Below are 15,185 nucleotides of genomic sequence, written 5' to 3'. Positions count from 1 at the left end.
CTGCCATTCGCCACCAGACACTACTCTTATCCCCCAAATTTACGCCATGTGTTCCAAAATCAGTGATTTCGACTTCTAGTATTACGCCTGAAAGATGCTACCAAAACTTACATCCACATATTGTTGTTGTTTCTAATGCCACTTGTCTACACCAGCAAGCATGCTGGGTGAAACCAAGCGAATTTTGAGCTTTTTCAGGGACTCCATCTACGGCAAGAAGGCGACTTCAGACACGTTTAAAGGATGAACCCATTCATACACACACAGACCTGAACCTGATCTATTTCAGCAGAAGTATGATTTGTTATGGAGGATTTTGTGACCCGACAGATTTAACGTGCACCAGTCACTACACGGGAAGTCTCTACCAACCAGGAAATCCCGGTCTCCCACCCATTCTCTCATTCGTAAACGTCACAAGATTACTAAATAAGATTTTAATGATGAAGAAAACTATTTTTTTTTTTATCCTCTCCATTTGCGGCAATACGAAAAACTGTGATTTTCAGTGATAAAGTTTTTTTTTCAGAATTAAAAACAATTTTTCTATTCGAATTCTTAATTATTGTTTTTAACGGGCGATTTTATTCAGGCGCATTTTTCAGGTCTATTTTTGATAAACTTTTTCTATCATCACTTTTTTCTAAAATTTGCGCCTTTTAGTTTTGTTTTAAGAATTTAAGAATTATTTTTTTCAATTTTTTCTTTTTTTAGAATTTTTTAATTATCTCTGTTTATATAATGAAGCGGGTTTTTTCTAACTGTCTCTGCTATATTTTTTTTTCTTTTATGACTAGTTTTTCCCAAAATTGTAGTAATATGGAAAACTGAGATTTTTAGAACTGTTTTTTTTCTGTTATTCTTTTTGTGAAATTTTTTATTTCTATCGACGATGTCTTTATTACGACGCGTTATTTTTTAAGAGCATTTTTGATGATTTTATTTTCTTATCTCCATTTTTTCCTAGATAATATGGAGAAATAAAATTTTGCTTTTGAATTCAAAACGATCTATTTTCCTCTTTCTCTTTTGCTTCATTCTTAACTGTCCAAAACACTGTTAGTATCGTTTTTATACCTGTATATATATTGTTTTTGTTTTATTCCTCGCTATCTTTATTATTTCGCAGTAAGTGGTAATTATGATATATATTTTTTTCTATTTCTTGCGTTTTTTTTATTTTGCCATTTCAATTTTCTTATAAATGTAGACTTTAGTACTTTTATAGCAGTTTTTTTAGTATATTATGTAAGCTAACATCAAATGCTGATAATTTGTTCCAAAATAATTAATAAATATAGATGTAAATTACGTAAGGTATTTGTATATTCTTCTTACTATTTCCCCTCTATTTTGTCAATTCATTTAATTTACTTGATATTTGGGGACAACTATTCTATTTTTTTCTCGCTTTACAGTTACAATTTTTTTATTAGCGTTGATTGCCATAATTTGTTTTCTGTAATATGCAGCTTTTTGTATTCTCCAGAAGATTGAGTAACATTAAAAGAAGAGATTAACAGTTTTCGAGTTCATGAAACCTTTGCATATCTGGATTATAGAGTATTTGAACAGTAATATGGATTTCTGAACGTCTTTTTTTCTCTTACATGTTTTATTTGCAATAATCTATTTATAAGTTTCATGTCAGTTAGAATTCTACTTAATTTTGAATAATGAAACTCTCAACAATTTTATTTTACACTGGATTTGTATTTCAGGGAAACTGAAAATCTAGTTCCATATTCTCTGATTCTTTCCGCGGCTGTTTTTCCCTATTGATTACTCACTTAAAAAACTTTTAACTGTAAACTAAACACACTAACAAATAAAAATGGCACAACTTTGTATAAAAAGTGGGCTTTAATAGTGGAGGAACTGGTTTAAACTAGTTGAACCAGGATTCATTAGCACTTGTTTACATTCCGAGAGTTAATTTTTAATGGTCAACCTCTCAATTTTGTGTAATTGAGGGAACATTAAGTTTTGTCCTCTCTGTTATATGAGAAACTTTAAAATTTGAAAACTCTTTTTTCAAATATATAACATAAAATGATTGTAATAATAAACTTTATTGTAGAAACCAGTTATTAAGTTAAAAGGTTTTCTACGCAATGAATAAAAAAAATTAAAAGAAAAATTGTAACAAAGGGGAGAAATAAATATTTGAGATAATTTTTGAATTAAAAAACAAGAAAAAAAAATTTTTGTGTGACAGAAATCACTGCATAATTAGACGCAGGAACAATTTATTTTACAATATAAACAGGGGTCTGTCCAGACATTTTGTGAAAGGTCCGTTTTTCGTGAAATTGTGAAAAAATTACTCACATTCTCTCAAGCAGGGTCCGCTTTTATGAATTTGTGCAAATAGGGTCCGTTATTGCAAAAAAAATTTTTTCAAGGAGTTTTTAAATTGTAAAGACGTACAAGATTATGCTCAACACTGTAAAATTATAATTAAAAAAGTTAAATTTTAAAAAATAAACAACAATTGCTGCTTCTAAATTAGAGATGCAACATACAAAGTTTTGGTATTTAGCCTATACTGCTGAACGCAGAATATTAATTTCGGACGAATAATGGAAGAATCGTCTGTCGAAGACAAAACTTAATTCGTTTACATCCATCTTTCTTGTTTTCTGCCCAGTAAAGGGTTTATTCGATTAACAAAATAATAATGAAGATAAACAAATTTGTGAAGGGTCCGATTAAAAGAAAAATCATTTTGTGAAGGGTCCGTTTTTAAGTTAAAATATTTTGTGAAAGGTCTGTTTTTATGAAAAGATATTTTGTGAAGGGTCCATTAAAGGACCCAAATTTCTTCTAAACAGAACCCTGAATATAAACACTTACATTTAGTAAAGTAAAATGTATATAAATATTATACTAAAGAAGATTTTTTAAACCATTATTTATAACTACTTAAACTATTAGCACTCAACATACTGCAGTACTGGAAATAGCACTATCTGTTGAGGAATGAGATTAGTATTTTTCCACCAGCCGATATTTTATCGCCAATTTTTCAAAAAAATTTTTTTTCACCAAATAAGGAGAAATTTGAAAATATACGGGTATGCAGGAAACAGTAATGAAATACAGGAGACATGGCAGGCATGCAAAAAATATTTCTTCCAAAATGTTTTTTAAAAAATATTGAAAATTTAATATTGCTCTTTTTGAGTTATCACTTTTTGACGTGCTCAATTTTGACAGATTCTATAGTAAATCTATTTTATTTCTAGATCTCTTTTGTGTGGTCATTGTATGGAATTCTGCGCGGCTAAAAGAAACCCAATATTTTTAACACGATAGTACGATACACGAACTTTAAATTTTAGTAATCATTTCTAAACTAGCTTTTTTTTAAAAAAAAAAAAATTTACATCGTAAATCCAAGTGACGTTTCGATCCTTCTTTCGTCAGTTACAACTCTACCTATGTCGTTAAATTTTTTAAAATCCCGAAACGTTTAATACGATTTTTTGTCTAGTCAGTTATCCATCGCATATTTGATTAATCATTTTTTGACGCGATTTACTTCTGTCGATTTCATCGATTATCTCTGGATTATTCGGCAGTTATAACAACGTATTTTCGCAAAGTTTTAAAAATCTTGAAATTTTTAATGTGATAATATTATTAATCCTGAAGTTGAATCACGCATTCAAATAATCTTATTTCACTACACTTTCTTTGTAAGCTTTATCGTTAAAATGACGTATTTTTTTTTCAAATAGTCATTTCTACGCTTTTCCACGAGATTTCAAATAATAGCTTCTTCACGAGTTTTTTCTGATGTTATCGTAAATCTTAATGACTCTTAAGCAGTTATTACAACTTTTCAACGAGATTTCAAAAATCTCATTTTTTTATTACGATATTATTAGACACTCAAGTTTTAAGTTGTCCATAACATATATACCCATTATGACAGGTTTATATATCAATATACATTAAACAAAATCATAATAAATCAATTGGTTACCTGAAATGTTCCGTTAAAAAGTACAATAAAAACAGAACAAATAAAAGTTAAACCCTTATAACGTGGCGTGCGTCTTTTCATGTTGGCCGCTTAATCAGAGCTCCGATGCATCAAAGATGATAGCTGCTATACCGGTGCACTGGCACATGCTTTAAATTGAGCTTAGAAACCATGCACTCCAGACGCTCTAGAAAAACACAATTTTTATCTGGAAAACAAACTAGACAGCTATTTCCCACGTAGCAGTAGGCTGCCAAAATAAGCATCAATCTGTATACAGAATTATTAATTGTTATTGAAAAACAAATTAACTAACTTTTTCAGCATCACTTGCAGTGGAAATAATAATTCAATAAAGGAGAAGGGCACAAATGTCGGATTAACCGGAGAATGTTTCACATGCAGTATAAAATTTAAGGCACTGCGGATTTTGGAGCAAGAGCTTCAAAAAATAGTGTTAAACTAAATAAAGAAAAGGATAAATACGTCACCTGCAAAAATATCTTAACGTGAAGCAGCAACTTTATCTTTGGACTTCCCAATGATGGGAACATCTGAAAATGACAAATCAACAATATCAAATAATCATACTTACATACACAGGATATCTGCAACATTTTAGACTTTCAAATTCATGGCTGTCCATGACTAATTGGAAGAGTTTCTCATGACTTAACCAAGTTACTATTTTCTCCGAAAAAAAACGCAGCAATAAATTTAAAAAAGCATTACAATAACATTATTTGAAATTATAGGTATAACCAAAACTGTTATGCTCTGCATCTTCATATATTATAGATTTTAAATTTAATAAAACAGATAATTGAAAGAGTTGAAACAATAAAATAGCTGAAAAAAATATAAAAAGCAAATATTTTTTTCTTTTTTTTTTCTGCAGAATTATATTCTAAAGATACTTTTCTTGTTCATCGAAAAGAAAAGACTCATAATTTTTCTGCTCTCATCTCGAAATAAAAAAAAATTAGTCAATAACTGGATTGCTTCAGTTAGAATTTTTAATTGATATCATAAAAAAATAATAATGACAAGAATTCTGAAATCACAGAAGTTAAAAAGATAATTCGCTCAAGAAATTATGTTTTTTCTTTCATTTTTTAAGGGGTGATTGTGAGCCCAACTCAAAAATCCTGAAAATTTCTCTAATTAAATCATTAATTACACATTTCAAAAAATTAACGTCTTTATATATATTTAAATCATTGTTATTTTCAAAACATGAAATTATAAATAAATTATATACAGCATAATTTAAATGAATAATTATGTGTAAGTTTACTTTTATCTATAATTACATTTATTATTCTACCGGAAAGAATACTTACAAATGAAAGTGATGCCAAGTATAATTTCGAGTTCTAATATTTCTAAATAAAACATAATTTTTTTGTGCATATATGTGATCAACAATTTCTTGAAATTTTTGAATTTTGAACCTTGGATTTCCGTAAACTTCCAGATCGCGTTTACCGAAAAATCCGAAAATATGGATTTTTCCGGAGCACAATCATCTGTCTTTTTTTTTTCTTTTTCAAATGCCATAATTTCCAAAGAACATGATGAAAACATTTTATAATTTAATAAAATATGACAGTTCGTAGGGATTTTGTTACAAATTCAGATATTCACAACACCATAAAATTGGAGAAGGGTGGGGGTAAATTCCATTTCAAAAATTAGATTTTTTCGGTGACCAAAAACCATGACTTTACATGATTTTCTTTAAAAAAATCGATAAAATCATGACATTTCATGACAAATTTTGTTCAGTAACGAACTTCATGAGTTTCCATGATTTCTCATGACTTTCCAGGTGCTCAGATACCCTGCATACACATAATAAATACACTTAAATTCCATTTAAAAGAAATTTACCTGCTTTTTTATCTTCTATCAAAGATTGAGTAGCCACGGGCACACTTTTGATATCGAAGGGCAATTCTGAAGGTTCTAAATGTGTATTGATGCAAAGTTTTTTCCAAACCAACGATAGAAATTGACAAACCTTAAAAAAATGCGTTGATGAGAAATGAAAGGGAGCTATTGTAATCATGTGGAACATTTAAAGAGCAGAGTTGAAAACCTTAGACAGGGTAAAAATTTGCAGCCAGCTCTGCCCCTAGGTTAAAATATGCCTCATCTTAGTTTCAGTTAATCTTAAACTAACAAACTTTCCAGCTCATTATGGTTTGTAGTGTAAATGTTCAAGTTATACAAGAGAGGTCGGGGGTTTGTATCCCAGCTGAGGAGAAAGAATTTATCAACTATCATTTCGCAAGTGGATATTTTTTTATAATATTTTATTCAATTTATAAGTTATTTTTTAATTTAAATAATTTTTTTAAAAACTTAAAATTTATAAGAACAAAAAAAATGAATCGATGTTCAATATTTTTAATTAAAAACTTAAGGATTATATTTTTTTTTAAAAAGTTGTAATAAATATGTCTTAATAACTAAATTTTTTTAATATTATAATAAATTTAAGTTCTCATTAAACTTAATTATGAAAATCTAAACAAAACTATATTATCACGCTTGTTTAAAAAAGATAAAAGGGACTATTTATTGCTTAACTATAATCCATTGAATTTCAAATAATCAGAATGCATTCGAAATAAATTTTGTATTTTTAATAGAATGATTTTCTAGTTATGTGATAAATAGCTTCCCTTTTTTTTAAAACTAGTCCAACATACTTTTGTCTACATTTTCATAATTAAATTTAGTAAAAGTTTAAATTATTTATTATAAAATTGAAAAAAATTCAGTTATTTTATCAAAAAATTTTAAACGACAATTTAAAAGAAAAATAATCCATATATTTTGACAAATTAAATACTTAGTTTTTTTTGCTTTTGGAATTTTAAATTTATTTTTAAATAATTTAAATTAAAATATTATATAAACTGAATAAAATATACCAAATGGATCTCAGAACAGAAATCTAGAGATAAAAATCAAATGCCCATCTGAAAATTGACCCCTCCCCCCCCACACACACAACTGCTGAAAGAGGATAGCCTCACCATTAAACTATAAATCCACACATTGTTAGTTTAAATGAACTGAAACCTTAATGTGACCTATTTAACAGGGCAGAACCGACAGTTAACTTTTACCCTATCTATTGCTTTCAACCATACTTTTGTATTTAAGATTAACTTGTTTTTAATAAAAACTGTACAGATGTGTACTTCATGTGCTAGTGAAAAAGCAGCATTTACGTAACATCAGCTTGAAACAATATAAAGCATAAGTAGGTAACTGTTCACATTAGAGACCATTTTCGGAAACCATCTTTAAACTGAAAAAATAATGCTTTTTCAAAATATAACACTGTATATTCAAATCTTTTTTCTCTAAACTATTGCTAATAAAAATTTCAAAACTTTACCAGGGTTTCCACTCAAATCTAAGAAAAAAAATTCCCTGTGCATATTGCAGGATGCGTACCCAAATCTCCCAACAAAAAATAAGCATCTTTAAAGTACTTTTTTTACGCACTCAAAAAATATTTTTAAGCACTATATGCAAAAGAATTTTCAAAGACTTTACATGATCATAATAACTAGTTTCAGATAAAGAACTCTTTTCTTGATTATATTAGCCACCATAAAAAGATTGAGAGATTTTTCAGTTCGTCAGAGGGTGGACACCTGAAATTGAGAATATCTTGAGAAAATGCAGCAGGAGTTGCACATGAGAGCATCTCAATTAATTCAGTTAAGTAGACGCACATGCCGACCCACAAGTATTTCATCAAATATGTCAACCATGATGGGTGCTATTACACGCTACGGACAAATAGCATGCCGAAACGAATTGCGGCTGAATGAATTGTGAAAACGTTGAATAGAACAATGTGAAAACCACGCTTTTACATAATACGCAGCGAAAAGCAACATGGTAAAGAAAAAAAAATCTTCGAGAAGGGAAAGTTAAGCACTTTTTAAAATTATCTCATGAAAAAAGCAGTTTCAATTGCTTTTAAAAAAACGAAAATCGTAAATAAGCACCATTAAGAACTTCTAAAAAACGCTACGCATGGAAAAGGTATAGTAGAAATTATTCTAATTTTCTCTCTTACCTGGTTTTATCTTTTCACCAGACTTCGCTACTGCGTCGCTTGTGTTCAAAAGAAAACGAATTCTAATAATTAAACAAATTTAATGAGAGGACGAACATATCATAAAAACGATCATCCTTTATAGAAATCAAACTAAAACAGAAAAGAAAAAAACATTAATGTTCGTTCAGTTCGAGCGCCATCTGTGGGCATTCAAGTTAATCTGTTTCAACGCACCATGTGCATTATAGACAATATATTTAAAGGAAGCGCAATTACTGTGGTCTTGTGTGAGCTACATTAGTCTAACTACACTAGTTTTAATTGCTGGAAAAACTTTGAGAAAAAAAAGGAACAAATGAACATATTTAAATAATGCTATGGTAATTGAAACAGTTTAGTATAGTTGGAGTATCATAGATTATGCATTGAGTGGTCACCATTTTTTCAGAGACGAAACGAAACTAACTTCCCTGTATTTTCCAAAATTGTAGAGAAAAAAAAATCAAAATTTCCTGTATTTCTCCTGTGAAGTGGAAACCCGCGATAATTAGGAAACTGTATGTATTTTCTATTTGGAAACCATATCTGCAATAGTTGATTTTACACTAAAAAATTAAGCTTTTCTTAAAATATCACTTCATACCTACTTTCACTAAACTATTATAAATATAAATTTCAAAGCTTTATTTATAAATTTAATAAACAAAGAGAGATGTACCATTCAATATGATCTCGGAGTAAATTCCTTTTTGCTTCTGATTTAAGATATTAAAATAGTAGGTTGCTCTGTCTCTCACTTCATCATCACAATCAAGAAGACTCCTCTGCAGAAGGACTAAAATATTTGGGAGAAGCTCTTCACAGTGAGAGCCAAACTAAGCCAAGGAACTGACAGCAGCTGCAAAATAAATGCATAAACAATCAAAACAATGAACAGAGATTTTACTATCGACATTTATTAGGCTACGAGTAAAGTTTTGATGCATCATGCATAATCATGTAAGTCAAAAAGAGAGATTCAAAATTGAAAATAATATAAGAACTTACATTTAGCAAAATAATATGTATATAAATCTTAATCTGAAGATGATTTTTTAAACCATTATTTATGAATTATCTTATAACCATTGTTAAACAGCCAATCCAATTTTAGGTTTACGGCTTCTAATGTTCAACTCTGTATCCTTGTCATTTTGAACCCAATCTAGAAGACAGGGCAACTCTTGGATCAATCAAGAACAGGGCAAAATTTGCCTTCGTGGAGAACTTTTTGAAGGAACTAACCCTTCTTTGCAGTACATAGCGGGGAAAACCACGATAACGTCCAACAATTAGCCTAACTACAAGGAATACTTAAACTATTAACACTCAACGTACTGCAGTGCTAGCAATAGCACTATCTGGTGAGGAATAAGAGAAGTATTTTTGTCATCAGTGGATATTTTATTGGGTAAATTTTTTTTAAAATAACTTTCTTGAAAAAATACAGAGAAATTTTAGAATATATGGGTTGACAGGTGATAGTCGTAAAATACAGGAGTAAAGCAAACAATTGGCAGGTATGGTAATAATAAAATTCGAAAATATCGTTATGCTTCACAAGAGATATGGGGCAGTGAGAACAAAATATACAATTATTAAATAAGGTTTTTCAAAGTTTTTTTCCATTTGAAAAAGTTTATAAAAGTAATTTTATGTTAAAGTTATAAATATTATTATGCTTCAATGTACATGGAATATCTTAACCTGGCTACCATGCTCATAAATGAAACAAATTCTTGAATATTTCTTTTCTTCTTCAAATTATGCGTCATGTAAATAAATGTCTTCATTGCTCCATTTTGCTTCTCAATGTTGCCATATTTATACTAAATTTCCATAAACACCCATCCACACACACACACAAAAAAAATTCTATGCTTTTCATACACCTAATATTTATATATTTTTAAGGACCAGCAAGCATTTATGTATGTGCATATATAATGACAAAAACTACAACCGAAAAATTGCATTTACATTAAAAACTTTGAAAAAGAAACAAAATGCATAAAACTCAGGAAAATGAAGAAAGAAAAAATTGCATTATAAAAGAACTAATGTTGTCAACATTTAAATCTTTAATAACAATGCCTAACATATGTTGTGTTAGACAGTAATGTGATGGTTAGTTATTAAAAACTTTATTCCATGATGATCTACTCTTATTAACTGGCACTCATTATTTTGGTACTTTTTAATTCGTAAATAGACTAAAGACAAATCTCCCTCACAGTAGCAAAACACTGTTTGATAGGTTGACCATGGAGCCAAAGAATAGATGCTGTCTATTTTTCCAGAAGTCAATGAGTGCAGCAGTTTGTCAAACCAATGAGCTGAGACTGTGCAAACTACAAACTAGGTTGGAGAATAAAAATAGCAGTTACTGCAGGTTCAAAAAATGTTCTCCTATTTATGTTTTAGTGCAATTTTTATTTGTAAAGTAAAAAGTCATTTAAAATTGTTTTTTTTTGTTACATTTAATAGACTATATTACTTCAATAAATGAGTCAAACTTAAAAGATATGCTAAATCAATCTTTTATTATTCCTAATTAAATTTAGTTTAATTTCTTAATGTTTATTTCACAGGTTAATATAAAATTAGTTTTTCTTCTTGATTTCGTGTTTAACAAATCATAAATTAAAATGATAATTAAATTTAATTACGTTTAAGGAAAACTTTCTACAGTTATGTCCCCAGTAGTAGAGACCCTCCAGCAGATGATTTTTCATCTTAGATTTCTTAATATTTTTAAAAAGTAAATCGAGATGACTCCTTTTTAAAAACATTACTTAATTTGAATAAAGAGCTAAATAGAGAGAATACCACAAAGAGCAACAACTAAAGATTGTTTCAGTTAGAATTTTAAATTGATAAAATGAAAAATAACAAAAATTCTGAAATCACACAAATTTAAAAGATAATTCGCTCTGGAAATGATGTTTTTTCTTTCATTTTTTGACAGAACACCATAATTTTTAAAGAACAGGATGAAAACATTTCATATTTTAATAAAATATAACTATGAATGGGGATTTTGTTACAAATTTAGATATTCGGAACTTCATGAAATTGGAGGGGGAAGGGTGTAGATTACATTTTAAAAATTAGATTTTTCGGAGACCAAAATCCATTATTTTTTTAAAAAAATAATTAAAATCACGACATTTCAGGACCAATTTTGTTCAATACTGAAATCCATGACTTTCAAGATTTTGCAGGTGCGCAGATACCCTGCTTGGAATAGCTTCCAATATTGAACTGAGATTGAAGTGTTCAAGCATTTCTATCTAGGTCCCTTATAGGCTTATAATGTTGGTTAAATATTGGGGTGTCCATACTTTTTAATATTGGTCCTAGATAGAAAGGAATCTTGTTCCAATAATGGAAGTCCTTCTAGGACCAATACTTAAAAATCCAGACATCCCAATGTTAAACCCTGGGTGTATGTTCTTATTGAGGCAAATTTTAGCCCAACTCTGAAGTGCAAAAGAAAAAAAAAAATCAAAGTTGAGTTACATTTGGCATCTTCGCATGATACGCTACATATTGCAACGAAATATTTTCAAAAATAAATTTTGTTTTTATCAATTTTCGAAAATTCTATTTTAGCGTTTATAGCATAGAAAGAAAAATAGTTGCGAAGCCACTTTCTACGTTGTTTTTTCAAATGTACTGCAAAACTGGGGCCAAATTAAAACTGATGCTTGAGTAACGTTTCGGCCATTACTTTTTATTGGCGAGGCGGCTAATAAAAGATTTTGGAGCAATTTTTTTAAATATTTTTCTTAAATTTTTTATTTTTATTTTTACAAAAACTAACGTTTTTGAAATGAAAGTTTTTGATGCCAAATATGGGCTTACTGTTATGGGCTAACTCTGCGCTGTTAAATTTAAAATTTCCCCTGAAAAGTCTTGGATTTTTAGTTAACAAAAAAATTTATTAAGAAACTGTTTTCGCCGCTCTCTTTAATTGAGTTATTTTATTTTATAACTATCGAGGAACAGTCCACCCAGTTTTGGGGTTTACGACTACTAATGTTCAACTCAGTATCCTTGAAATTTTGAACCAATCCAGAAGACAAGGAAACTCCTGGATCAGTACCTCCAGAGATATGATTTGTTATGGGAGCATGGAGGACTTTGAGACTCAACAGATTTAACGGGCATCAGTCACTGTTTACTACACGGGGAGTCTTCGGTCGGTGGGGACCGAACTCTTGACCTCTTGGATATGCGTCCAGTGCCCTACCAACAAAGCTATCCAGGCCTTTCAGTTGAGTTAATATTTTTTTAATAACTTTTTATAGGTGGGGCAGGTAACAAAAGTTTCATTAATTATTTCGTACAATGGGCCAATTTTTGTCTAAGTTCAATTTCATGGTCAGAATTCAGCTGAACTTGTTTTTGGTCATAAATATATTTAGCGTCTGTGGTGCTAAATTTTTTAGCGTTTATTATAAAATCATTATTAATTATTTCAGTTAATGAATATGCGTCACCTACCTATTGCTAATTCGTAATAAACATTGCTAAAAGTAAATACCGTTCATTATTCATTGATGAAGATCTTAAAATCCTTTAACCATTTTCAACTTCAGATTATGCATCGAAGAATTGATGAAAATTAAAAAAGTCATCGGTGCAAAATATTTCAACTTTGTTATTTGTACACGCAAAATAATTGCTAAAATTTAAAAAAAAAAATCGGTTTTGAAAAGTAAAATATTTTTGCTCATTGGAAATGATTTATACTCTTACTTTACATTTTAATTTCTATCATAATTCAACTAAATGTTTAGTAACAAAATAAAAATCTGTATTGTTTAAGTATAAAAAATAAATTATTTCTTAGTTTCGTGTTTCATATTACTACTTTCTTTAAAATTTAGCAATTTTAAGAGTTTTTATTTAGCACATTTTTCATAAAATTTTGTATTAATTTAGATCAAAATGAGTGAAAATATCATATTTAGCATTTCAACAATTTATGATTATGAAATACAGCATGACATGTCGGATGGCTAATGTCCAAGCAATTTTTCAAACTTTCATTTCTTCGCAGTTATTTAGATCGAAGAGAAACAGCTATTCATCATTGAAATATAATTTTACAATCAATTTTTGATAAATTTTTGAATATCAAGGATAAAAAATTTTAAACTACTTTATTAGATTGTATTTCTTAGCACAAATATAATTCTGATAAAGTAAGAGATTTTTTTAGTAACCATTAGACTGATGTTATAATTAAAAAATACCAAAATATATTTTTACTTGTAATTAGATTGCTAGAAAAAATGTATAAAAGGTAAACCGATGTTCTATCTGAGTCAAATGGTTAAACTTGATTGATTTTTTTTAGTGCAAATTTTATTTCAGTTGATTTTAAAAATTAAAATAAAGAGGCACATTTTTACACTTAAGATCCCTCACTAGATTAATGATCGCCGTTTTTTAGTAATTAGTATACGCTTTTCATTAATTCAACGCGCACGCGAGGGTATTTTTCAAAATATTAATTCAATTATCTTCAGCAATTTTCTATAGGTTACATCACTTCAGAAATTTTTTATTGACTATAAAAAATTGTTCAACAAAATTAAAGTTTATTGGAGTAGTTTCAGAGAAAATGTTTGTGTTGCAGTTTGCAGTTTTGAGAAGAAAAGAAAGCTAGCAAAAGAAACACGTATCAAAAGTTGACAAGTGGCACCAAAATCTTTTAAAAAATCATAAACAAATATTTCCATTGCAAGTAGAACAAAACTAAAATATTTTTAGAACCATGATTGATAAATAAAAGTTACTTGGACATCTTAATTTATGAAACAAGAGAAACAATTTCTTACCAGAATTATGTTACTCCACATTAGACAGCATTTACACCCTAACATCCCTGTCCAAAAATTAAGGGCCACAAATTGTCCTGCGTAAATTGAAAAGATAACAAAAAGCATAAGCAAAGTTTTAATAAGCATTACAAATCACAAAATTAAGTAAAAATGTATTAATACGTTCACAATACTTTTAATTAAAATAACGAATATTCGCATGGTGCAAAAGAAACATGTGAGTAATATAGAAGATATAAGTTTTTACTACTTTTTTATATGGCATAAGTTTTTACTGTGTTTTTGCAAGGCTTCTCTGATTATTTCTTTAAGATATACACTGAACAATAAAAATGAATTAAAAATCATTAAACTTAAGCATTGCTTTGTCTTTCCCTCACAATCCATGCATGCGATTAACTATTAAACAGGTAAAGACAGGCTGACTAACAGGTTTGTATAAATTTTCTTTTTATGTCAATTTCCAGTTGTCTATGTGTGAATTGTTCTTTTGTTTATTAGACAGGGGTGATTGTGAGCCCAAGTCAAAATTCCAAAAAATTTCTTGAGTTACACATACCTATACCATTTACACGTAGCTAACATACCTATGATGACCTGGAAAAGTCATTAAAATTTACAAATATGTCTTTCTTTCTTGAGTTTATAATTATAATAGCTATTTACTGATAAAAAAATAAATATTAATCATGAATATAAGCTTATAAAGTATCTGGCTCTCCCTTACAAACAAATAAACTGTGTTTTTAAGTTCCACCTTTGAAAATTTGCTTTCCAGAAATTCTGTGATCAATAATTTTTTGAAAAGTCTGGACCTTAGATCTCCGCAAACTTCCGGATCACTGTTAGCGAAAAATCCGGAACTTTTCCGGCGCACAATCAGCCCTGATTAGATCAGGGTGCGTAGTAAAATCTTTCAACAAAAAAATAAGCACCTTTTAAATTCTTTTTAAGCACTAAAAACATTAACAAAATGCAAACTAGTTATTTTATCATGATCATGAAAAGTCTTTGATAATTGGTTTCTGATAGAGAACTCTTTTCTTGATTTCATTAGCCACCATAAAAAGATCGAGAGATTTTTCGGTTCGATTTCAGAGGGTGGAATATGAAGCCTGAAATTGAGAATATCTTTCAAATTGCAGCAGAGTTGCACATGAGAGAGCAAAAATCTCACTGAACCCAGCTCAGTCGACGCACATGCCGACTC

General features: G+C 29.2%; 2 protein-coding genes across 4 annotated transcripts in view; both read right to left on the bottom strand.

Moving 5' to 3' along the window:
* The window catches only part of LOC147816935 (uncharacterized), a 266,782-nt gene that overhangs the window by 211,874 nt on the left and 39,723 nt on the right, over positions 1-15,185 (bottom strand). The window lies entirely within an intron of this gene.
* The window catches only part of LOC107443274 (coatomer subunit gamma-1-like), a 57,691-nt gene that overhangs the window by 17,367 nt on the left and 25,139 nt on the right, over positions 1-15,185 (bottom strand). For 2 of the 3 annotated variants that reach the window (XM_087152962.1, XM_087152958.1), the window contains exons 3-6: positions 13,973-14,049; positions 8,800-8,979; positions 5,885-6,014; positions 4,483-4,545 (exon numbers count right to left, since the gene is read on the bottom strand). In XM_087152962.1, coding sequence (XP_087009088.1) covers positions 4,496-4,545; positions 5,885-6,014; positions 8,800-8,802 — 183 coding nt within the window. In that variant the 5' untranslated portion in view covers positions 8,803-8,979; positions 13,973-14,049 and the 3' untranslated portion in view covers positions 4,483-4,495. The remainder of the gene's footprint in view (positions 1-4,482; positions 4,546-5,884; positions 6,015-8,799; positions 8,980-13,972; positions 14,050-15,185) is intronic. The other variant, XM_087152966.1, reaches the window with a different exon arrangement.

Source organism: Parasteatoda tepidariorum, chromosome 1 (genome assembly GCF_982258835.1).
Source record: "Parasteatoda tepidariorum strain Cologne lab strain chromosome 1, Ptep-v5.0, whole genome shotgun sequence".
Lineage (NCBI taxonomy): Eukaryota > Metazoa > Arthropoda > Arachnida > Araneae > Theridiidae > Parasteatoda > Parasteatoda tepidariorum.
The sequence above is the reverse complement of the archived record's forward strand: the minus strand, read 5'-3'. Positions and strand labels throughout refer to the sequence as shown.